This window comes from Cyprinus carpio, chromosome B13 (assembly GCF_018340385.1).
Source record: "Cyprinus carpio isolate SPL01 chromosome B13, ASM1834038v1, whole genome shotgun sequence".
In the NCBI taxonomy this organism is placed as follows: domain Eukaryota; kingdom Metazoa; phylum Chordata; class Actinopteri; order Cypriniformes; family Cyprinidae; genus Cyprinus; species Cyprinus carpio.
Window position 1 is genome coordinate 12,485,193 of NC_056609.1, and position 27,308 is coordinate 12,512,500.

Consider the following 27,308-nt stretch of genomic DNA (forward strand, 5'->3'; position numbering starts at 1 on the left):
ACACAAGAAAAGAGGGTGTATCTACATGTGCCGGCATAACAACCCAGCTTTTAATGTAATGAGAAGATGTGTTTGTCTGTGTGTGTGCAATGTGATTTGAGTTTGTGAAAAGAACAGAAGATTATGGAGGAAAAGCACTTTGCTGTACTGAACTGCAGAGGACAGAAAGAGATGAGTGCATGCGAGAACAAAGAGAGAGAGAGAGAGAGAGAGAGAGAGAAAGAAAGAGAGAGAGAGAGTGATTAGATGTAAACAGATGTAAACACATACACACAAACACACAGATTTATGATGTAAACACAGACACAAAGAGATACACAAAATGGTCTTGGAGGGAGCCAGGGGCCCCAAAGACTTTACAGGGAGACTGCAGGGGGAACAAGAAACACAGGAGCAGGACTTTAAGACTTGAACATGATAGTATTAGTGTGCCTAAACCTGATTTTATTATCTCAATCATTTCTCAAAATTAGCAAACTGTTTAAAAAGAGAGCAAACAGACCCTTTTGCTCAAGTCTATTTTCCCAGATTTTTTATCTAAATACCCCAGTAATTTAATCTCTCTTTTTTTTGTACTTTTTTTACTTTTTGATGTCAAAGACCCCGAAACATGATTATACTTTTCCTGAAATACTCCATGAACGCAAAATACTATTTTAAACCATGTATGTGGAAAAAAACGTGTGATATTATTAAAAAAAAATCTCATTTTTTTTATTAATTTTTTTTTATTTTTAATTTATTTTTTGTATGATAAATTTTTCTATATATTAATGACAAAAATGTGCACAAATACAGACTATTTATGAACTGAGACACAACACGGAAATAAATATTTATATTAATATGTTCAGATTTTGTTTTTATTTCTTACTGTTAAAAACTAGGACTCTCATGATTTTAACCTGTCCTTAGAAAGCAGAATGAAATGGCAATCACATCAAATTCAGTAAGAGTGTTAAAAAATTAGGTAACACATTATTGTCTTGTTACGCGTTATATGTACTTACTATAGTAATAACAGTAAATTGTTCATATTTACATGCAACTAATCCTAAACCAAATCTAAATCCAAAACCTATAGTATAATGGTTATTATACTATAATAACCTTTATATATGTGTGTGTGTGGCCCTGGTATATGTTTTGGGGACAAAATGTGACCACAAAGATTGTAATACTAGCAAATTTTGACCTTGTGAGGACATTTTTTGGTCCACTATTAGAAACAAGCTTATAAAATAAATAAGACAGAATGATACTTTTTGAAAATCTAAAACAGCAGAAAGTTTTGTGAGAGGGGTAGAGTCAGGGTAAGAGGACAGAAAATACTGTTTGTACAGTATAAAAACCATTACGCCTACAGAATGTCCCCATAAAACTTGGAAACCCAACATGTGTGTGTGTGTGTGTGTGTGTGTGTGTGTGTGTGTGTGTGTGTGTGTGTGTGTGTGTGTGATTATATTACCATCTTTGAAGGTGCCAGAATAAGGATAACATAGCGGACTTCTGCACAGTTTTCCCCCCAGTTCTGTGGACGATCCAGGCGTGAGATACACACATGCCGCCTCTGCAGGTTCTTCACATTACAGCTGTCACAAAGAGTTCATAAATCATCATAAATCCTCTTTACAATTTACACAGAGCTTTAATGTACCTGGCACTGTATCAGATTAATTCAATATGTAACAGGAGTACAGCAAACACATTAACAAATCCATTGGTTGAGGTCTAATGGGATTACAGAAAGTTCTTGGACAGAGGTGTCTTATGCCGTGTTTCCACCGAAATTACCCGGACAGTATTGTACCAGGACTTTTTTTTCTACATGAACTAGTTGCTTTCTTCGTTTCACAAATTTAAAAAATGTACTAGTTCAGATCATAGTTCAAAACTTCAAAATTTTGAACTAAGTTCACAGTTCCAAAAATGAACTTGCATCATCGTAGTTCTTTTTTCCATGAGTGTTGCTGTGAGCTATTATTTTTCAAAAATTATTGACACAGTCCCATAATAGAATCACAGACAGCACTTGATAAACATCAGTCAGTTTAACAATGAAGCTATGCGTCAGATTTCCATCTGTATATCCAATTTTGAATAGCCTTATACGTTTTAGGGTATACATCCGGCATTTGAGGGTACAGCATTTCCCCATTGTTGCTTTTCTGAGGGGCTTTGTTTCTGTCCGGAACTTCATTTGGACACTAGTTCCAGCTGCAGCTTTCAACACCTACAGTACATTCTCAAAAACCTGAGGAAAAACATGTGCTTGAATGGCTTTTTTAATGAGGAATTATTAAAAGAAAAACAGGGTGGAATCATTAAGGCACAAACATTTTTCAATTTTAAGCTTTCCATTGTCCAAATGCTAAAACAGAATATTGGAATCCTGGGTAAATATACTGTGTTCAGGTTCATGTGGCCACAAGTTATGAATAGTAAAACCCTCAATTTACATTCTACTAACAGAAAAACTGAGGTACTCAAACCAGGCTGAGGTAGTAATTTAAGTTGAACTCGAAAGTTGCATTAATCAAAGTGCAAAACATTTAAAGGTTATTAAGTAAACTTTTAAATTTTTTACAACACTGTTTGCCCAATGAATAATTTAAAAAAAATAAAAATAAAAAAAGACCCCTAAAGGACTCAGTCAGAGCCAAGGCCATGGACAGTGCTTCTACTTTCTGTCCAGTGAGTGAAAATACTCATAACTGAATGAAACTCTGTTAATGGTACTGAGTCACAAATAACTAAAAAAAAAAAAAAAATGCCCTGAAATAAGTGCTCAGTTCAAATGCCGTGTTCACTTTTGCTGTGGATGTCATGAAGTGGCGGATTTTCTTTTTTGAAAGCTTGCGGGCCAAAGTTTGCACATTTAAGTGCTCTGTTTCCCATTCTCACCGGAAATGTCATAAGACATCATAAGAGCTGCTGTGGATCATACGCATTCCATGCTTTTTTTTTTTTTTTTTTTTGACTGACGCGTCATTTAATGCGGCACAAATGCGTTTCAGGCACTAGACCACTGTACCCGGAACAATTGTACCAGGAACTTTTTCCCCCGCAGACCTGTTGCTTTCTGCGTTTCCAAAGAGGGTCTGAAAGTACCGTGAATGATTAGGCAAATATTATGGTTGTCGTAAATTTGCAATCTTTTCTCAATACAAAGTATGCAAATTTCGGACTTGCATCCTCGGTAGTTCGGACTTTGTGATCTCCCGCGGAAGAAACGACGCAAGTCCGATAATACTGCAAACAGCAGCGTACTTGATAACATCAGTCAGCTCGCCTTGGCTACTGCAATTTTCCTCACTGTATATCAAATACCAATGCCTCCTATCGTTTTCATTTAGGTTCCGGACCTTTGAAAAAGTACTACCTCGCCAGCAGGGACTTTCTGAGGATAAATTCATTCTGAACCCGGAACTTTTTTGGATCCTGGTTCCTGCGGTGGAAAACACACCGATTACCATCCCTAGAAAGTCCCTAGTTCCTAGGTAAAGTATCTCAAGTATGGAAACCATTCATATACTAATATTCACTTGTGGGCCGGGTGCATATGAAGGCATTCCATGGGCCGGGTGGCAAAAAAGGCACTTCCAAGTAGGAAAAAAAGTGTGTACCTTCTGTTTCAGGCATGTGGCCACCTGTTATGAGGTTAATATCAACTCAATTTACTATATTAAAACAGAAAAGATAAAAACACTCAATACACTTGATTTTTCTGTTTCAGGCATGTGGCCACCTCCATTTCCAATACATCAAGTCAAATAAAGCATAAAGGTTGGGCAAAGTTACAAAACTTAACTGGTAGGATGTTGTGTCACATGTCTAATTTACTTGAAAAGGAATTAATAACAGCTAAAGACTCTCCAAACTTATTAATGACAGAAGGTGGGCTGAATCTGTTGCCTGAAGGGGGGGTGGATGTGTCTTTATAACTGGTCCTGATATTAATCATTGCAATAAAACTCATGCATTTTTCTGAGTGGTCCAGCTAATACTCATAACTATAAAACTCAGGCAATGTACTGAGGTCACAAGGGACTTTGGTAACTGCAGCCTTACATTAAGCACATTTATGTGCTCTGTTTTATTTACTATAAATGTAAAGACATAGAGCTGCTGTGGGTCATCCAACATTGCCACTTGTTTCTCTTTCTTGGCCATAAAACTGTCCACACATAATTCAAAGAAACACAAATCTTCTGCTCACTAGACTAGTGTGGGCCATTGGCTGAACTCGGCCTTTTTTTATTTTATTTACCTCAGTCAGGGCTTTTTCTGAAATTAAAAGTGGGTGTGGGTATGTTGATTTTCTTTTGATTTTTGTTTTTTATATCTTTATTTTTTATTTTGTGTTAATATTTATAATTTAATTTTTTAATTTTAATAAAGTTTATGTTCATGATGTAAGAACTGGTAAATGCCTTTCCCACTGTGATAGATAAAGCCATGGGCAAAAATATCGGCACCCTTGGTAAATATGACAAAAGAAGGCTGTGAAAATTAATCTGCATTGTTGATCCTTTTGATCTTTTATTTAACAAAATCACAAAAATCGAACCTTTCATTGGATAAAAGAATTTAATGGGATAATTTGGATAAATACTCATTATGAAATAAATGTTGTTCTCAAATACACACGTTGGACACAATTATTGGCACCCCTAGTAATTATTATGAGTAAAATATCTCTGAAGTATATATTCCCATTCATATTCACAATTTAAGACCACTTCAGGGGATTATGAATATGAAATTATTCAGCCATGGCTTCCTGTTTCACAGAAATATAAATAGGAGGGAAAACAAAGCCCCAAATTCCCTTAAATCATCCATTACAATGAGAAAAAACCAAAGAATATATTTCTGATGTGCAGCCTTTTATAACTGAGCTTCACAAATTAGAAAGTGGCTTTAAGAAAAGAGCTAGAGCAGTGAAAATTCCCATTTCCACCATCAGGGCAATAATTAAGAATTTCCAATCAACAGAAAACATTTACGAAACTGCCTGGAAGAGGATGTGTGTCTGATATCATCCTAATGCACAGTGAGAAGGACGAGTTTGAGTGGCTAAAGACTCCACAAGGACCACAGCTGGAGAATTGCAGAAAATAGTCTTGGGGTCAGAGAACCTAACAAAAAAAAAACGGTCAAACAGCACCTACATCACCACATTTTGTTTAGGAGGGTTTCAAAATAAATTCTCCTCGCTCATCCAAAAACAAACTCCAGCATATTCAGTTATCAGACACGACTGGAACTTCAAACGGGACTGGCTTCTATAGTCAGATGAAACTAAAAAATGTGCTTTTAGCAGCAAAACACTCAAGATGGGTTTGGTGAACACATGGATAAAAAGTACCCATGTGTACAATGAAATATACTGCTGTATTTTTCATGTTGTGGGCCTATATTTCTGATGGAGGTCCTGGACATCTTGTTTAGGTACATGGCATCATGGATTCTATCAAATACCAACAGATAAAAAAAATCAGTAAGTGGACTGACTCTGTTAGAAATCTTATAATGGGCCATGTTTGGATCTTCCAACCGGACAATAATCCAAACACAAACCTCAAAAACAACACAAAAATGGGTGTCTGAGAACAAAACCAAGCTTCTGCTATAGCCATTCCAGTCCTCTGACCTGAACCCTATGAAAATGAGAGGTGTGAACTGAAGAGGAGAAGCACCATCATGGAGCTGGGAATCTAAAGGGCCTGGAGAAATTCTGGATGAAGGAATGGTCTCTTATCTCTTGTCAGGTGTTCTCTAACCTCATCAGGCATTATAGGAGAAAATTTTGAGCTGTTAAACTGGCAAATAAAGGTTTCAAAAAGTTTTGAATAAAAGGGTGCCGTTAATTGTGTCCAATGTGTATTAGAGAAAAACATTTATTTCATAATGATATTTCCCCCCATTTTAAATTCTTATTATCCAATGAAAGGTTAGATTTTAGAGAATTTTTTTTAAATAAAAGATCAAAAGGATTAGCAATGCAGATTAATTTTCACAGCCTTCTTTGATCATATTTACCAGGGGTGCCGATATTTTTGGCCATGACTGTAAATAGATAGATAGATAGATAGATAGATAGATAGATAGATAGATAGATAGATAGATAGATAGATAGATAGATAGATAGATAGATAGATAGATAGATAATATAATGTAAATCCATGTACAAGTACGGGAAGAAAAATATTCCTACAATGCAGAAAGTGTTTTTTATGAGTCACCTGATTTTGTTCTTTAAAATGCATAAAGTGCACTTGACTACATTGTGTTTCTGGATATGAGCCCAGTTATAATGCTGTTCTCCTTCATTTTATCATAATTCAATGAATCACTGCTGCCATTATCACTAGAAAAATCTGCATAATTGTCCCCTTTATATAAAATTCAGTGTACCACTTGTTTTAAGCAGGTAGTAATGTAAATTGTAGCATTGTGCATATAGCTGCTGCTTAAGTTTAACAGGGAGATGTTGGTGAAAAATCACACCATTGAACGTGCTGTATTTGCCAATAGAAAATAAGACTTGTTAGTTTGTGCACTGATGTTGGGTGCTGCCTGACACTGCTACAGTTTGGAGGCTGTTGATAAAAGTTTCGGCAGCTGTTAAGCAAAAGTTTTGAGAAGGAAAATGTGTTGGCGGATCTTGAAAACTCTGAAAGAAAGTAGATGAATCATCAGAACCTAATCATGACCTGCATATGTCTGTTAGATAAAGTTTTTTTGGGGATCAATTTATTTTGATAAATGACTCAATTGCAGGTAGCAGATTCTGACAGATGTGAATCCTAAAGACATCAATGTATGATTTGCCCAAGAGTTGCATTCATCTTTTCAAAATTACAAGAGCTATTTTATGCACAAGTATTGTATGTATTAATATTTTTTATAATAATAAAATCATTGATGAGACTGATGATGCAAAAGTGTTGTGTGATAATAGGGGAGGAGGAGCCTGATGAAAATGATGAAATGTTGTAGTAGTGTTAAAGTTATTTATGGTCAAAAAAGACCATCTATCGACAACACACCTTTGTTGTAGCCTACTTTGTGTGTGGGTGTGCTTGTGTGAAACGGCACTTCTTAATACCACTGTGTTAGCATCAAGACAATTCGAACATATTTTAGAGATACTAAGTAGGGAGCTCTCAAGGGCATCAATTATTTTGTTGATGTAACAAAAAATGTAACAAGAAAGTAGTAACATGAGACATTCATTCCACTACTGCTTCTATCAATCCAGTCTCAACAAAAAATGAGCCCACTATGAGCTTTCCTAGGTAAATAATCCACTATTACAGCTTGATGTTCCAGAATAAATTTACTTTCATCAACAGCTTTCAAAATTTCACAAAAGTTTGTTAGTGTCTAATGTTTGTTTTTGTGTAATCTTTCTTTAAAAACACTGAGACAACCTTGTTGGCAAAGGCTATTTTCTCTAGCCCTGCCCACCAGTGCTGTTTAAACATTAGTACAAATAGCATGTTACTTCTATTTAATATAGCATCTATCATTATTTGCACGATAATCTGTGTAAGACACACAAGACAGGTATCAGGAAAGACAGCTAATTCTCCTTGCAGTGGCAAACCATGTGTGTGTAAAAATATTTTTTTCCTAAATGTATAAATCATTTTTGGGGCCGCTGGTTATTTGGGGAGTATGCAGTTCCTTATGTCTCTGATTCTTCTGCAGTGATCTGCTTCATAAAGCTAGTTGAACCCCCACAAATATTCAGAGCCGTGTTGAATGACGCCCCATTTACACTGCTGGCTGTGCGATGTGGCAAAATAGAACGTTCCCATTATAATCACTGTCAACACTGCAAGTATGGCAGCGCGGGGTCCACTGCGCACTTTCACACAACTGTTTGAGCCCACAGTGTGCTTTTTGCTTGCACAGGGAGAGCTGAACTCCTCTGAATGCTCTCATTATAATAAACGAAGCTGTTTTGTTTCATCACTCGCTTGGGGTGTAGATGGGCTGCAAAAATACTGCTACTAGCTGAGCTCCATTAATGAGTCTCTGACATGATTCATTTTCTTATTCCTCACACACAATTATAGGCCTGCTTTATCTTCTCTGAGAGTTCTCAGCAAACTCTAACTTTATGTTTCCATTTGTTTGCTGGTTTTAAATTTATCTTTCTAAATGTTATTAACACAACCTTTTGCCTTTAAAGACATAAGCTACTTAACAATTGCATATGAGCAAAATACCTATAATACCAGACATTAAAGACATAAGCTACTTAACAATTGCCAGACAAATTTTTGCCAATACTCTTACCTTTCCTTAATACTTTTATTCAACAAGGAAGCAATAAATTGATCAAAAGTCACAGTAAAGATTTAAAATACTAAATATTTAAACTAAATGCTATTTTTTTAATCTTGCTATTGTGGTCAGAAATGCATCATTATAATACATCATAGATTTCCCAAAAATTATTAAGCAGCACAACTCTTAATACTAGTAAGAAATGTTTCTTGAGCAATAAAGCAACATAGAATAATTTCTGAAGGATGATGTAACGCTAAAGACTTGAGTAATGACTGCAATAATATTTCACAATATTACTGGTTTTACTGTATTTATGATCAAATAAATACACCCTTGGTGACCATAAAAGACTTCCTTCAACACAAAATCAAACTTAAACTGTAGTGTATGTGTTGTGGAGTAACTAGTTACATGTAACAGAGTCACGTAATTTAATTACAAAATAAATTTAATTGTAATCCGTTACAGTTACTGAGAAAAAACATGTGGAATTAAATTACACTTATGTATGAAAATGTTAACACTTGGTTAACCCTGCCTGGTTTAAATGTTTTAAAATTATTAATTGCTTAAAACATTCAACAGAAATGTAGAAATGTAATCAAAAAGTAATCAAATGTAATCAATTACATTACTTTAATGTAATTGAAATAGTTACACTACTTAAAGGGTTAGTTCACCCAAAAATGACAATTAGCCCATAAATTACTCACCCTCAAGGCATCCTAGGTGTATATGACTTTCTTCTTTCAGACGAATCCAGTCGGAGTTATATTAAAAATTGTCTTTGACCATTCAAGCTGTTTAATGGCACTCAGTGGGTGTTGCATGCATCAGTCCAAAAGAAGTTAAATAAAAATGTGGCCATCCATAATAAAAAGTGTGAACAAAGGCCTCCTGTACCGAATCGATGAGTTTTTGTAAGAAAAATATCAAAAAATCATATTCAAATTTTATTTATCTTTTTAATATAGTTTTTGACGGAAGCAGCTCCAGGCGGATGACGTATGAGGTCAGCGCTGCGCATGCGCTGATGAGTCTCATGAAAACCAACATTTGTTAACAGAAGCAAAGGAAGCAAAGTTTCCTTACTTTAGCAAAGGAAAACCAGTCTCCTCTCTGCTTATATCGAAATCCTCCGACATTCTTCTTTACAGATCTTCATTTTGTACTTCTAATTCATGACCGGCGTTTTGTTTTGATCTCTCCCCTGTGTTTATGCGTTTTTCGCTTTTGTGAATTGTGTGTGGAGCGTTGGCATAGTTGGTCTTATGCCTGGAACTGCTTCCGTGTACAACTGTTGGCGCAAGCTAGGTTAAAGTGATTATTAAGTTTTAAATATGGTTATTTTTCTTACAAAAACGCATCAGTTCGCTACAGGAGGACTTTGTTCACCCCCAGGAGCCGTGTGAGACACTTTTTTATTAAGGATGGGCACTTTTTATTTTTGGACTGATGCACTGCAGTACCCGCTGAATGCCATTAAACAGCTTAAAAGATCAAAGACCATTTTTAATATAACTCTGACTGGATTCATCTGAAAGAAGAAAGTCATATACACCTAGGATGACTTGAAGGTGAGTAATTTAAGGGCTAATTTTCATTTTTTTGGGTGAACTAACCCTTTAATGCATTTTAAACAGGGTAACTTGTAATCTGTAACCTATTACATTTCCCTTGTGAACCTCAAATAGGGCTCGAAAGATCTTCAGGCCCATCACATCATGGACATCACCTATTCACCTTTCCTTCCTCGGGCAGACATGCTAGTCATGCACACAAGTTCATCTTGCTATGATAACAACTTCTTCCCTGAGGCCATCCACCTCCTCACTGGCCTCAGCAAATGATTAAACTGTCTATGCTCAAACTGATCCAGCAGTATTTCATTATCACAATACCTCTATCCATCAGAATTTTAAGTTGACTGTTTAGATAAGGTTTTATTCGTTTGAGCAGTTTCATTTTAACGCCAGAACCATGAATTTCATGTGAGATGGCAGGAGGCATGTTCACTAGACTAACTCCTTATAGACATCTTAAAGAGATCTTAACCCAAGAGAAGGCGATAAATTACTTTAAATTGATGATTCAGGCACTCCCTGGCACAGAAGTGCAGTGGCAAAGTAATACTGGCAAAAGCTTCTGCTTTCATAATGCATGTTTTGACCCGGCTCACCCCTGGATTGGCCTTCTTCACCGAATCTCTCAGACTGATTGCTTTTTTTGCATTTTTTCAGAGAGACTCTGAAGTTTGCTACCTTGTTTTGTACTGAGGTGTCCTATGTCTATGAGTGTCATCTGATTTTGTACTCTTGCCACAGATATGTCTTCTGAGCATTCTGTACATTGACCTCAGAATAGTCCATTTATCTTGATATTTTTTTCTGGACAGCATTCACTAGGAGAAACTGTTCAAAGCATCTCTCAAATCTCATTGCTGCATGCTGAGGTTACACAAAACACATAGTTCTGGCTCTTTTTTGCTATAGAGAATAAAGAGTTTATGTCATTTGTGACCCTGGACCACAATACCAGACATAAGTAGCACGGCTATATTTGTAGCAATAGCCAACAATATATTGTATGGGTCAAAATTATCAATTTTTCTTTTATGCCAAAAATCATTAGGATATTAAGTAAAGATTGTGTTCCATAAAGATATTTTGTAAATTTCTTTCAATAAATATATCAAAACTTCATTTTTGATTAGTAATATAGATTGATAATGTCTTCATTTGGACAACTTTAAAGGCGATTTTCTTAATATCTTGATTTTTTTGCACCCTCAGATTCCAGATTTCCAAATCTATCAGTATCAGTATCTCAGCCAAATAACAAACCATACATCAATGAAAAGGTTATTTATTCAGCTTTCAGATGATGTATAAATGTCAGTTTCAAAAAAATTGACCCTTATGACTTTTTTTATTGTTTTTATACAGTACACTACCCTTCAAAAGTTTGGGGCTGGAAATATTTTTTCATGTTTTTGAAAAAAGTCTGTAATGCTTACCAATGCTGCATTTATTTGATAAAAATACAGTAAAATATTAATAATGTGAAATATAAAAATCAACTTTATCTATTTTAATATATTTTAAAATATAATTGAAGAGTTCAGATGCAAAAGCCTCTAAGTGCAATCTGAAATTTTCTTCTAAAATTAGCATTTTTATCAGGATCCTATGTTTAGGTTCAGTATTTTTACTTTAATGGCAATGTACAGGACCTTTTCTATGCCATTAAAGTGAAACGAATGAACATAAATATAAGAGCCTGATAAAAATGCTCATTTTAGATGCAAATTTCAGATGGCTCTTAGAGGCTTTTGCATCTGAACTCTTCGGTTTATTCCTCTGATGGCAAAGCTGAATTTTCAGCAGCCATTAATACAGTATTCCAGGAAAAGTTCAAAGGAAAGCATTTATTTTAAATAGAAATCTATTGTAACAATATGCATGTATTTACTAGGAATTTTAATCAATGTAATGCATCCTTGCTGAATAAAACTATGAATTTCTTTAAAAAAAAAAAAATTGCTACTGACCCCCAAATTTAGATTTTTTTTAAATTAAATATGCCATTTAATTTGCCAGTCCTAGTAATAATAATTTTGTGGACTGTCTTGTGGAATTTCTTCAGACACCCCTGTTCTAGAACTTCTAAAAGCTCAGCATTACAGGTAAGACAGATTCAGGTAACTCACAGGATACAAAGCCAAGACTGCTGGTACTGGATCCCTGTGGCTGTGGCCGTCACACACTGCAGAGTCTCTGACAATAGATGCACTGTGAAGAGAGAAGGCAAGGGGTCAGTCGTGAGCAGCCATGCAATACAGACAATGGATGACCATGCATGAAGACAGAAACTAAACAATCAATTCAAGTTAACTTCAATCTGGATGCCACTTCAAAAGTAATGCACATCATGAGTTTGACACCAAGATTAAGTCAACTGACTTTCACTGTATATAATGGCACACACCAAAAACAAACAAGAGGATGTGAATTGATGGAAGGGCCGGTAATTAAATCAAAGTCCACTCATCTCCATGAAAAGGCTAATGCATATCGAGGTAAAACAGAAGCAGAAGCTCACCAGAGGACAATACACATCACTGCAGCCAGCTTGAGTGACAATGAAGACCTTTCCAAGAACACCACCAAATGTTTAATTCAAATTAATCAATCAGTGTGTGTGTGTGTGTGTGTGTGTGTGTGTGCGTTGCCTGCACTCTGTCTTGTGTAGGTGTGAGCTGTCCAGAATATTAACAACAAGCAGTGTAAAAGCATGTATGTGTGTGTGTGTATGTACACATCCTCAGTCCGGCAGAGGTGACAGGTGTGAGTTGTTCAGCATGACCAGCAAAAACAATATGTGTATGTGAATTTGTGTGTGTGTGTGTGTGTGTGTGTGTGTGTGTGTGTGTGTGTGTGTGTGTGTGTGTGTGTGTGTGTGTGTGTGTGTGTGTGTGTGTGTGTGTGTGTGTGCGCTGTTTAGCAAGCAGGATGGATGTCTCTGGCACACAGTCACACTGTCTCATCAATAAGACATCACACACTCACACTGTGGACAGATGGGTATCACCATGACAACACACTCAGCACCATCGAGAAATAGACAGGAAGAGAGAAAGAATGAGAAGGAGGGGAAAAGAGAGGGAAACGTTTCAATGGGGCAATACAGGGCAATATGAAGACTGTTGAATTGGCAGGATGACAAAGAGCTGAGATAATTGTGTACTTGGTGTGTTTGTGAAGGAAAAACCAGACCAGACCTCTTGCCACAATTCTTTTGGGCCATAAAAGCATGTACAATAAGGCACACATGCACACTTTCACAAACACTACAGCTGGATGATATATTGAATATTTACAAAACTGTATATTATTCTATATTATTATTAGGAACAGAACTTATTCTGGGATGTTCTAATGATTTCTGGTCATTACGTTTGTAAGACTGTGCCAGCAGGACAGTTTCACGCTTGCTCATTGTGTCACAACTTGTATGTTAATGTGCGAGTAGGTTGATAGGATTCAACAGTCAGGGTTATTACAGATAACTGAAATCATAAAAATTTTACTTTAAATAAACGCTGAATGAAATCAAATAAAATACAAAATTACTTTATTTCAGCTAATTGCGGAAGCAACATTTCTCATTTTCATTTAGCATAACTTGATGTACTAAAATAATTGATGATGTACTAAAACTAAAATAAAAATTAATAACACTATATAGGCATATAAAAAAATCACTGTAGTGATCAATAGTTCAATGATAGTATAATAGTATAATTATAATAGTCTCAGTGATACTAAAATAAAACTGTCAACCATTTGTGAAAAAATATTAACAGATGTGTGGCATTTTACTTGCTTAGTATAAATATATATCTTTATATATTAATATATAATATATACTATATTATATTAATCCTTATCTTACTATAATTTAAATTACAGTGTATTTATTATGATTATATAGTGCTGTCAAACGATTAATCATGATTAATCGCATCCAAAATAAAAGTTTTTGTTTACATAATATATGTGTGCACTGTATATTCATTATATATAGATACATTTATATAGATATATTTGTATATTAAATATATTTATATAATATAAATTATATAAATATAAATACATGTAAATATTTTCAAAATATATACTGCATGTGTGTGTATTGATATATACATAATAAATATACACAGTACACATTAGATAAACAATTTTTTTTTTTATTTTGGACGTAATTAATTGTGATTAACGGTTTGATAGCACTAATACACACACACACACACACACACACACACACACACACACACACACCACATATATATATATATATATATATATATATAAAATAGTTTCAAAAATTATGTATACATTGTTATATTGGATTATATAAATAAAATGATTAAATATCATTATTTTTGGATGATTTAGTTAGTAATATATGGAATCTATGTCTTGGTTATATTGGCTAGTTTTTAGCTATTTGAAAAAAGTATATATATATATATATATATGTGTGTGTGTGTGTGTGTGTGTGTGTGTGTATACTGCATTTTGTCAAAAAGCTGAAAATACCCAGATATAATGTTTTCAGCCATCGTCCAGCCCTAAAATACACTCATTAACATTCAGGTAATCATCTAGGCCAACCGCACCTCACCCCTTCTGATAACTGCCAGAGGCCTGGACATCAGGATGGAATGGGATGCTTTTATTCACACACACTAAAGACTTTTCCACAAGATATTAAAAAGTCTGTTCGCTCCTTGTATGTGTGTGCTGCATAAATATTACGCAGAAAAAGACATCAGAATGACAGTGGGCTTTTTCAATCACAACAGCAGAATCCATGCACAGCCAATCAGCCGAACAGCAATGAGGCAGGAATGAGAGAGAAAGAGGCAATGATACAGCCCAATCTAAAGCACCACCACGGGGAAGGGAATCACTCAGCATTCACCACCGACTCTTTGAAAACAACACCGAATCTTGTCATTTCAAATGTGTGGATACTGATTTCAAATTGGATTGTGTCACTGCATCAACTGGAAAATGCAGCAAATTGATGGATCTGAATAAGAAAACAGAGACTCTCGTGTCTGTCAGATTAATGGTACGTGTCAATCACATCCACTGGAAACATCAGCACTCAGGGAGAAAACACACATGAAATGTAGGTTATATCCCACGTCTGATCATATCGTTCTTACCGTTGTCATAGAAAATGAAATTCGCCGACCTGTCTGTGCGAGAGAATTGGAGACACGCAGACGCACACACAAACACACAAACACACACTGAGTTCAGTTTGGAGAGGAAAGAGTTAAAGTTAGGTTGAGCACAGAAACACGTTGTGAACCCTTAAAGCAAGCAAAAAGAGTGAACAATCTCTCACAAATTCAGATAACCCACCACCCACACAGACACACCGACCGAACCTCCCTCTCTCACTAATTGGGGCTGGGTTGTCAGGCAGATGCTCAGGTCTCTTTACTCAGATGAAATATAATTTTTCTCCATCTTTCATTGTGCTTGCATCTTAGCTGAATGAGATCTTTATTCCCATTTCATTCTAATTTGATCTTCAGACTGATAGACTTTGGGTTGCGTGTCTGTGTGTTAAAGACCTGCCGCATGCACATACAATCAATGCGCTTACAATTAGATCCCATTCATGGATTCTCAACCAAATGATCATTCATTATCATATTCATGACATTCGCATTTCATAATCCAATCACACATCAGTTCATTTGCATGTTCCCAGGCTCATATCATTAATATGATTCTCACTCACATGTGAGCCATGTATCCTAGCAACAGAGACAAGAGGGAATGTATCATCCCTAGACTTGAAAAAGAACAAACAAACTAAACTAACGATAATTCACGTCTCACCATTCACGTGATCCAACAGAGTCCAGGCATGGATTATGTGCCGTGTTAGACCGGACTGGAGTGATGGCACAGTAAAGTCCAGAACTGGACTTAATTGGTGCCCACTGATATTCTGTGTGTATTCAGTGTGAATTTGGCAACGATGATAAGAACACAGAGATTACTGGTGAGCCGGAAACAATCAATACAATCCAGAAAAAGCGTGCTGCCAGCTTGTAAAAATCTCAGAAGTAAATGACACATTCATGCAGCCTGATAGTGTGATTATATATGTTGTGTTGTCATGAATATTTCATTTATCGTAGTGAATTTTGATTCAAGAAATCATTTGGAAAGACTCTGAATGAATCTGTGAGGAACAAATACAAACTGAATCATCAGGATAGAAAATATCGGAGCATTGAGTAGTGTATTACAACATATAACATGGCATCCTGTGTCTCTCAATGAAAGGTTTCCTTTACCTTTGTCTCTTGTAAGTGTTTTTGGCAGGAAGTCCTAATTAGGTGCTTAATTTCAATGGTAGGGGTTTCAAACATGTATAAATCAGGATATCAGGCATTCAGTTTGCCAAAAATACTCTCACTATATAGTCACCATAATAATTTAAAAAGCACCATGAACTGAAAAATCTGTTTCTAATCTGAATCTCTGGTGGTGCAGCATCACCTCTAGCTGAGAGTATGCCAAAGGTTTCTTGTGTTTGAAAGAATCTGTCCGTCTTCCTGAGAGAGAAGGAGTTAGTGATACAGAGACCAGCTGAGCTCATAAAGTAGGGATACTTGAATTACATAGCTTGGGGACCATTTTTAGAAAATGCTGGGTGTCCAGGGGCAAGTGAATAAAATGACCCAGTAGAGTAGATCTAATGATAGCTGCAGTAATGTGCAGTAACCAACAGCAAGCACTACCAGCCTCACATCTGAACATGATGGTCAGTCTTTAAAAGATGTGTTCTTGCTTCATAACAACAACACAATGCAATAAAATTAAATAGCATTTTATTAAATCAAAATAAATTAAATAAAAAATACAGACGCGTAAGCACAAATTCTACACACAAAAAGCAATGATAAAATAAACAAATTATTGTGTAAAGTCTGGAATACACTACACGAGTTTTGAAATCTGAAATGATTTGAAAAAACTAGGCATCATACACTTGCCAACTTTGTAAATGGCTTCAGAGAAAAACTGGGCATCATACGCTAAATGACTGAAGACCACATAATATTAGACTTTTCAAGCTGTCCCAAACACAACATATTCATGCAAAAACATGCACTTCCTTGCAAGAATCGACTCAAAATATCATATTTGACATTTTGGATGGACTCTTACTGTGTGTGCATACCAAAAGCAAAGCGAATCTTCACATTGCGTTATCGCTATAGATTACTCGTGGGATGTTTTTTGTGTCACTTGTGCAAATAAAAACATTGCGTAATGCTCTCCTACAACCAGACGTGTCAATAAGCTCTTCGCTGACTTGCTTACACGACTGCGTGTTTATGCAAATTAGTTTGCAGCAATCGCGTCACCCAATTTGCATTATCTGCATCACCCGGTGTAAATTCACACTTATTCGCGTCTTTGCATCGACTTTGTATGTAATCTACTCTTGCGAATAATTAAATTCTCTTTTGGTGTGCACAGTAGTATAAAATCTGTGCCCATCATACATTATTTGGTTTTCTTTGAAATCCGTCAGCTCTGACTGTCCAAATTCTGAAGACTTTCTGCAAACAGCACCAAAGATCTGTACAAAAGTGATGTAGTGTATTCCAGCATTATTTTAATTTGGTTCTTGTATCTTAACTATTGACTCAAATATCTTATGTACTCAATCTTGAATTATACATTTTGTACTCATTTATATTTCATATGTATTGTATTTTCCTTGCAGCTGCTCTTTCCTTAACTTTTGCTTAACTTTTGTGATTCGTCTCTATTTTCTTTGACTTTATCACTGTCATAAAGGCTTGTGTGTCCTCTGGGAAGGTTTGACAATTCCAGTGAGTCCAATGTGTGAATGACTGGACAGAAGAGTGTTATTATCACCTGACTTCTCTTTATAGGGTCATTCAGAGCAAGCCCTCTCTCTGACACATCCTAGACTGAGTTTCAAAGCTATGGGGTCAGCAGGGATGGAAATGGACTTAATTATTGTTGAAACTCTTTTTTCTGTCTGTCTCTGCACAGTTCCCTCTGTTACTCATTCTTCTGTCCCTTTTTTATGTAAAATCTGTATTATAATTTATAAAGCATTTTAAATTAAAATAACATTGACTAACGTCAAACTGCTGTGCTTATATCCTTTGAGGTGTCAGTCAAATCAGCTCTCTGAGGTATTGAGCAACCTTTCACTAGCTTTTCATGAAAAATCACACAAATAAAAACAAACACACTCACCATTGACTTCCTGTGACCCTGCGTCTGTGAAGAGGGAGCTCATGATCTCCTCGAAGTTGCAGCTGGGCTCAGCGGTGTGAGGGTCCTGTGAGACGTGGAGGAGCATTGTCTTTAACACGTCGTCTAGAGAGGCCTCGTCCTCGTGCAGCAGAATACTGGCCCTCTCCAGAAACCCGTCCAGATCCCTGTGAGCTCGCACTTCCTCCTCAAAGTTCATCAGCTTCACATACTGAGGGAACATGCAGAGGTACATGTAAGCAATGCTAAAAAAAATAAAAATCTATATAGTAAACAACTTACTTTATAAACAATTTTTTGATTTATATATTAAGCTGATATTTTTTAAACAATGATTTTTGAACTTTTCCAGTATGTATGATTGGTTAATTTTTATTTAGATATAAATATTAAATAATATATTTTTTAACATATTTATATTAAAAAGTATAAATTATTTATTTTTCAATAATATTTTTATTCATTTTGACCGGATCACTAAAAAGAACTTGAAAGATTGATTCACTCAAAATGGACAGATGCAAAAGAAATAAAAAAATCTAATAAAACAAATAAACAAATAAAAATGTCCTGATATTTCCCTATTTTCCATGACCTTGGGATCACTCATGAATAAGTCATTGAAAACTGTGTATTACAGTGATGTTAGGTTTGTTAGAAATACAGTTTTTTTTCTATTGTGGATAATTGTCAATTTTTTACAACATTTTTCATTACAAATTAAATTGTCAGCATAAAAATTGAGTGAATAGTTCATAATTTAAGTAAAAAACTGTACAATTAATTTTAGAATGCAGAGTTTAAATAACGGATAATAATTTGAGTAAAAGGTAATCAAATTAATTTTAGAATGCAAAATTCAGAATGCTACAATGTTAGATAAAACCTGATTGATCATTTTATCTAGTACATTTCTTTCATAATTTTATATCATACGCTTTGTTTTAAATTTTAAAATCCTGAAATATTCTTATTTGCATATTTAATTAAAAAATACCAGATTTTTAAAAAAAAAAGGTTGCATACTCATGGGCGCCACTGTATGTAGACATGGTATATCAAAACAGAATTCTATTAATGTGCAGTCACAGGTGTGCATATAACTTCTGACGGTGACTATGCATCTTATAAGATCTGTTTGGCATGTGAACGTAATGAAAAGTCTCACCCTTCGAGACGTGTTAAGCAGCACACAGCCATGGACATCAGATTCTGTAGGAAAGAGAGAAGAGGAGGCCTGAGGGGTGAATACTGTGTGCCAAAACAACAAGCATCATAAAACAGCTTTTAGAGTTTTTAAGAAGAGAACGACTAGTTTCAAAGAGAACACTCTGATAGCATAAAATTGTTCAAAAAAAACTGTGAACATAAAAGCCATCTGCATCAGAGAGCCCCTATTGTGATCTCCTCAATTTAACCCAACATCAGAAAATATCTGCTATGAAACAATTCAGTCCCTGAATACAAAAAAAAATATCACTCCCACAACACTGTTTATTAGTAACTGCCAAATACATCACAGCATACTCCATGGATCTTATCCAAATGTTAGTCGTTAGTCAAAGGGACAGGATGTACTTGTGTACGCTCATGTGTTGCCATGTCCCTGCCATGTCCCTGCCCTGCCTTTATTTGCTTAATTCATGTTTGGTATTGTCCTCAGGTTTGCCAGTTGAGCTTGAAACCCTCACGTGATGGCTGCATGCTGTGTCCTCCTCCATATAGAGATTAAATAAAAGCAGACAGCCTTTATCAAATAGAGATCCCTCAGTCCTGTGCGCGTGGCCCGCAAGAAGTCCTGCCCCTTGAAAGAGATATTCAGGCAGGATTACCACGACCCACGGCTGACTCCTCTGCTGCCTTAGCTCCAAGATTAAACAGCCCCTCAGATGGGTTTGGGATTAAAAGGGGGAAATTGAGAATAAAAGCACCACTTTAAAAGCACAACTTTGGGTTTTAATAAGAGGTAAGTCTATGTGTTAAACTAATAAGGTTACATAACTCCTCAAACCTTTTAATGGCTTAAAGTCACCATGCGAAACCGGATATTTTATTCTCTCCTCTATCGTCCTTCTGTCCTTCACGTTTCCATTTGTCATCTGCATTTTCAGATGTTTACAAGTACGCAATATACATTTAACAATTGAGGTCACATCATGTTGAACTGAAATGTACTGCATTATCTAAGCATCTAATTAAAGCTCAGTGAGTTGTCGGGTATAAAACTCGAAACCACTGTATTAACATAAGATAAAAGGCAGCATTAATTGAGCTCCAACTACACTGGTGCGAACCTTAATCCAAAGAGAATTCAGCAATTAGCCAGTTATCAAAACCACATCCAATCAAACCAGCATCAATGATTTGCCGGAGGCTGGTAATAGTCAGACATACTGTATATGTTCACCCCCGTGGTCTTCTGAAATGAGGAGCCAAAGCCTCTCTCTCTGTTTACTTATTTACTCTAATGTGAATTCATGTTCCATTGAAGTTTACAGTTTCATGGTTAAAATTTGGAAATTTGCCTTATACTGTGATAATGCTTGTAGGGTTGTATATACTTTATTCTTCAAAAGTTTGGTGTCATTTTCAAATTTCTGAAAGAAAGATTTTTGATGTTTTTGAAAAAGGCTGCATTTATTTGACAAGACATTACAGTAAAACCAATAATATTGTGAAATATTATTAGAATTTAAAATAACTGTTTTCTATTTGAATATATATTTTTTTTTTAATAAAATGTATTACTTTTATGGCAAAGCTTAATTTTCAGCAGCCACTACTCTAGTCTTCAGTGTCACATGATCCTTCAGAAATCATTCTAGTTGTGCTGCTTACTGTATTTGTGGAAACTATAATACAATTTTTTATGAATAGAAAGTTTAAAAAAAATGAATTTATTTGAAATATAAATCTTTTGTAATATTTTAAATTACTGACACTTTTGATCAATTTAATGCATTTGTGCTGAATAAAAGTAATTTAATTTAATTTAATTTAATTTAATTTATAAGTATATAAATAAATAAATAAAACCCTGAAAAAAATCGTTCCATTTCCTCCAGTCTGACGCATTCAGTCAAATTTACAAAAGAGTAATCAGCCAATCATAGTGCTGCTAAGAAGGACATGCGTTCCTCACATTTACGCCATGCTACAGGACACTGATGAGAACTCATTAGGCTCAAGTGAGGCAAAAGAAATGCTGCCACCCTCTAAAACTGGTGTGTGACTGTGTTACTTCAGAAAAATTAGTGGTTTAGATATAATTTGATCTCATATTAGGTCATATTTTTTTGCTTTATTTTTGTAGTGTGTAATTATTTCTCACCACCCCTGCCTCACCCCCAGCAATCAAGCAGCATTAAAAACCCAGCAGTTTCCTCAATAACATGGCTGGGTGTTTGCTTCGGACAACTGCTGAAATCATGGGAATTATCACTTAAAGGGTTAGTTCACCCAAATATTAAAATTATGTCATTATGACTCACCCTCATGTCGTTCCAAACCCGTAAGACCTCAGTTCATCTTCAGAACACAGTTTAAGATATTTTAGATTTAGTCCGAGAGCTTTCAGTCCCTCCATTGAAAATGTATGTACGGTATACTGTCCACGTCCAGAAAGGTAATAAAAACATCTTCAAAGTAGTCCATGTGACATCAGAGGGTTCATTAGAATTTTTTGAAGCATCGAAAATACATTTTGGTCCAAAAATAGCAAAAACTACGACTTTATTCAGCATTGTCTTCTCTTCCGTGTCTGTTATGAGCGCGTTCACAACACTGCAGTTTAGTGATATCCGGTTCGCGAACGAATCACTCGATGTAACCGGATCTTCTTGAACCAGTTCACCAAATCAAACTGAATCGTTTGAAACGGTTCGCGTCTCCAATAAGCATTAATCCACTAATGACTTAAGCTGTTAACTTTTTTTTAATGTGGCTGACACTCCCTCTGAGTCGAAAAAAAACCAATATCCCGGAGTAATTCATTTCCTCAAACAGTACACTGACTGAACTGCTGTGAAGAGAGAACTGAAGATGAACACCGAGCCGAGCCAGATAACGAACGAAACATTGACTCGTTCTCGAGTCAAGAACCGATTGCATCAGTTTTCGGATCACCAGTAGTGATGGGAAGTTCACCAGTTCTTTTGCGCTCGACGTAATGACGTCATTGGCGATGATTGCCCTTGATTCAAGCCTTCGGTTTACCCGCGCTCATAACATTAGCACAGAATCAGTTCAGAATCAATCACCAAGAGAACCAGTTCAGTTCATACGCACTGTGTGTCAGTCTGAATCACGCATGTGCAGTATCATCAGCTCCTCGGTTCTCGAATCGGACGCGTCTGACAGAAACGGTTCTTGACTCGAGAACGAGTCAATGTTTCGTTCGTTATCTGGCTCGGCTCGGTGTTCATCTTCAGTTCTCTCTTCACAGCAGTTCAGTCAGTGTACTGTTTGAGTAAATGGATTACTCCGGGATATTGGTTTATTTGAACTCAGAGGGAGTGTCAGCCACATTAAAAAAGTTAACAGCTTAAGTCATTTGTGGATTAATGCTTATTGGAGACGCAAACTGTTTCAAACGATTCAGTTCGATTTGGTGAACTGGTTCAAGAAGATCCGGTTACATCGAGTGATTCGTTCGCGAACCGGATATCACTAAACTGCAGTCTTGTGAACGCACTCCTAACAGACACGGAAGAGAAGACAACACTGAATAAAGTCGTAGTTTTTGCTATTTTTGGACCAAAATGTATTTTCGATGCTTCAAAAAATTCTAATGAACCCTCTGATGTCACATGGACTACTTTGAAGATGTTTTTATTACCTTTCTGGACGTAGACAGTATACCGTACATACATTCTCAATGGAGGAACAGAAAGCTCTCGGACTAAATCTAAAATATCTTATACTGTGTTCCGAAGATGAACGGAGGTCTTACGGGTTTGGAACGACATGAGGGTGAGTCATTAATGACATAATTTAAATTCTTGGGTGAACTAACCCTTTAAAGGGTTAGTTCACCAAAAAATAAAAATTAGCCTGTGTTTTACTCACCCTCGAAGCAACAATTTTCTAATATTCAATTAGTTGATTTAATTATAGAATATCGAACAGGTTGTGTGATTATTGAGTTAAAAAATTTCCCCATGTTTCCGTGCCCATGCGGTGGTGTCGCATTAAAAGCTGTCAAAGACAACAGAACACATTGTCTCATGTGCACACTGTAGACTTGTGTGGCATAAAAAAGACTTGAGTAGCATATAATGGTTACAGTAACTTGGGATGATGTCAAATAAGAGTGCTGTGTGGACCACAAACACCCCCGACTGGGTTAGAGGTGTTGCTGAAACCATATTCAGAGAGGTGCGGAAAACAACTTGTTCTACGGAGCCACTAAAGGGACACGGTAAGGCACGTGCTAACAGTAGCCTGTTACATTACAGTACATAACATTTCACTTACCACATAAACAGAGTAAAGAGATGACTGATAGGACAATGGCAAATTATTTGCAGATCTCGAGCACCACTGACAAACATCTAATCTTAAAATATGTGGTAAGTACTCCAAGTACTTTTTACAAGTGAAAGTAAAAAACAAGCGCGCGTTCATAAGCGATTTCAATGCCCCGGATATTAATAATGGCTCCCTGATACCTGCAGTTTATAAACAGTGTAATTACCCAACGATATAATTGTGACAGAAGATCCTGAAGTATATTTTTCCCCCCGTCCATTTTCGAATAATAACTGAGTAATACCCAGTGATTTTCGAATATTATTTTTGCTTGGAATGCCCATCCCTAGTTTGGACGCCCTGGTTTATAAATATTCAAACACGCACACACAAGCGCATACATCCTACACAGTTCAGACTCTTAGCAGTATGTCAGAGGAGTGGAATTTGGTTTTAATCTAGACAAGTGCTGACGGCTTGTGCGCCGAGGATGACAGAACATCAGACCGGATGAGACAACGTGTGAACACACCCCACTCATCCTAATGTGAGCCCACCAAATGCACAGCAGGAGTCACTCACGCAGAAAAGAGAATTTAAAACAGAACTAACTGTATTTGAGTAAACAGAGAGAGAACATTTGCTTGTCTAATTCTGGGTCACCTGTCTAGTGATATTACTGAAGCTGCGCTCACTTTCAACAGCAACAGCATGTTAGGGCAAATAGCAACCCTAATAATAGATACGTTACATCATCCAGAAGATATTATAAGTTTCAAATGTTTTCAGTTATGCAAAACAGTAAATGCAGCAAAAATCTTTAAATGGGGCTGTACTGTACCCCCTAAACATCCAATTATAATGTTACTAGAGGTTTCTTGCACCAAAAGCAGTTCTTGTTTTACATGGCCATTTTCCATCCTCTTTCTGATCCATATTAAACAGGCTGTTTTTCCAACTGTATCTATAAAACTTCTGTATGTAAAAGATTTGTGATTAGCTAAACTCCATGTAATGATGTAGTGCACTTTCGTTGTTCATCAAGACTTTTTATAACTTTTTATACTTTTTTTAAAAAAAATTATACTTCTGATGTTTAGATCCATTAGCATTCGTTTATCAGTCAGCATAATACTGTAGCATAACAAGTTATACAATATAATATAATGCTATTATGAAGATCTTATTTTTTTCCAGATGTGGACAAGAATCAGCAATTAACCTTGGAGCACGTGATTCATTGGTACTTATGTACTTAAGTTTTTGTAAACACACCTTTTTGCAGATATTGGCGCACATCCAACGTACAGATTTATGAGAGATAACAAAAGCTTTGTTCAGACAGGACTAGATTTACCTGAAAAGGTTAGGTAAATATGCATTGTACAAAAACACATTATGGGATTATACTGTCTTACAAGGCAAATTGGCCGGTTTCTTTTTTTTCCGGCTTATTCAGTCCTCTGAGAATTGTAATACTGTAACAGTATATTATTAGTATATATTATTTCTCATTATTTATTTTGACCTATACTGTAGCTAAACTTTTCTCGTTGTGCTGCCTGGTAAACCTTCATTATGGATTTAGACAACCTTAATGGCAACTTTTCCAAAACAATGTCCATTCTTCCTTGAATACGTAACCGAATGTTTATCAGCGGTTTAAAAGCAACTATTTGGCCTTTTGCATGCACGATATACTAAGTAAATTACAACGGAGATGTCAACAGTTTCCACTGTTTTTTGTTTATTTTTCAATTGTCATCTTTGATTACATTTTCCTGCAGAGACTGAGGACAGAGAGAATAGAAGACGACTTTGTGTGGTTTTGAGTGACAACAGGTGACCTCTCACCGTGTGTGGGTTTGGTGGGATTGCCGCGACATAATCACAGCACACCTGAGACTGTTGCCATGGCAACAACTGACCTGCTAACCTGAGCATCTCCAGAGCTCATCAACAGCTCTGGGTCTAACTGCCATCCCACCCTGAACTCGCTCGCAAACACACACATTCACTGACCTGTCCCTCCTTGGTGTGTCTGGTTGCCGTAGAGATGAATGTCATCTCCTGATGGGATGGGAGAGTCCTGGCCCTCCTCTCGCTCCTCGCTCCCCTCCTCATGTTCTTCTCTCTCCCTCTGTTCTAAGAGCAGGCACACACACACAAAACAGCCTCAATCTATATATACTTTTTAAACACATATTTTAATACACACAAATTGCATCGACTGCTCTAAAATATGAAACAACAATGTTTAGGACACAGAATAGGACTCATGCTTATTCAGTAACTGTTTTATTTCCTGTTTGGGTTAATGTATATTTTTTCCAAAGCATTGTTAGATTGTAAGTGTTTCCTGTCATAGCTATGCAAAGGGTTGATTTTCAGAAACAGTATCTAAGCTATTAAACTATTTCTAGTTATGATTTTAAATCTATATTTAACCTCAGAACAATCTCAAAGTAAAACAATGTGCCAAAGTCTGATTTTGTAGTGACTGTGCTTTAAAATTAAAATATTATAATCTTAATTCAAGTGATGAAGGACTTTGAAAGTCTGACAGTGTCGAGTACTACTGTAAAGTTAACCTTGCATGCTTTTAATGTTTTAAAATGATTAACAGTTGAAAACATTTGTTTGAAGTTTAGAAAAGTAATCAAAAAAGTAATCAAATGTAATCAGTTAAATTACTTTAATAAAGTAACTGAAATAGTTAACCTCTTAAGACCCTGTGGCCTCATATGAGGACATAATTTTTTTGTGAATTTCTCTGAGACTCTACATGCCACAGTTTTAAGTCTGGATGTCCTGTACAGAGCACATTCAGGGTTTTTCAGAGACACCAAATGACTGGATGTTTCACCACGACCACTCCCTCTCCTTGGTCATCAAAAATGTCTGAAATTAACTTAGTGACACTCTTATGGAAATATGATAATATTTTGTAATTATTTAAATCTGTCTAATTTTTTAAATTGTGTGTCATAAATCAGCATCTCAGGAAAATGTTATGGGGTTTGAAATCAAAATATTACTTTCCATTACGAAACAAGACGTTGATTTCATACGTATATTTAATACTCATATGAGGACATCAGGACTAAAAGCATGTTTATTATGCATTTTGGGAGACATAACAAATTAATAGGAAAATAAATTATATTTCAATATTCTATGAAATATTATATATTATTATGAAAATCTTGTCAATTATTACTCCCATTATTACACTTCTTTTTTTCATTACATGTTGCCCCAAAAACACTAATTAATTGCACATTAATATGCAAATTAATATGCAAATTATATTTAGTATATATAATGAGAAAACCCGTTTATGGTCATTTTACACAAATTTTTTTGAAGGAAGAATGGTATATTGAATCATTCTGTTATAACATAGTTGAGAATCATCTTTATACAAAGTTTGGTAAAAAAAAAAATCTTGAAAACTAAAAATGTATTGGTGATTTAAAAAAATCAATTGTTTTTGCCTATGCATGTTCATTCATGTCTTTTTATTTTTTTTTTAAAGAAATTAAGTCCCGATGTCCTCTACCAAGGACATAGCATAACTTGTGAACTTATTTATGTCTTATTATCAACTTATGAATGAAATATCTTTTAAAAATTATTATTATTATTATTATTATTATTATTATTATTATTTTACAT

General features: G+C 35.7%; 1 protein-coding gene across 10 annotated transcripts in view; it reads right to left on the reverse strand.

Moving 5' to 3' along the window:
• Window positions 1-27,308, reverse strand: part of LOC109071502 (sodium bicarbonate transporter-like protein 11) — a 68,474-nt gene that overhangs the window by 20,097 nt on the left and 21,069 nt on the right. For 5 of the 10 annotated variants that reach the window (XM_042736617.1, XM_042736616.1, XM_042736620.1 and 2 more), the window contains 6 exons: window positions 25,653-25,775; window positions 19,330-19,373; window positions 18,144-18,372; window positions 15,044-15,076; window positions 12,017-12,098; window positions 1,469-1,592 (listed from right to left, as the gene is read on the reverse strand). In XM_042736617.1, the coding sequence (XP_042592551.1) occupies window positions 1,469-1,592; window positions 12,017-12,098; window positions 15,044-15,076; window positions 18,144-18,372; window positions 19,330-19,373; window positions 25,653-25,775 (635 nt within the window). The remainder of the gene's footprint in view (window positions 1-1,468; window positions 1,593-12,016; window positions 12,099-15,043; window positions 15,077-18,143; window positions 18,373-19,329; window positions 19,374-25,652; window positions 25,776-27,308) is intronic. The other 5 variants (XM_042736624.1, XM_042736623.1, XM_042736625.1 and 2 more) reach the window with 2 other exon arrangements.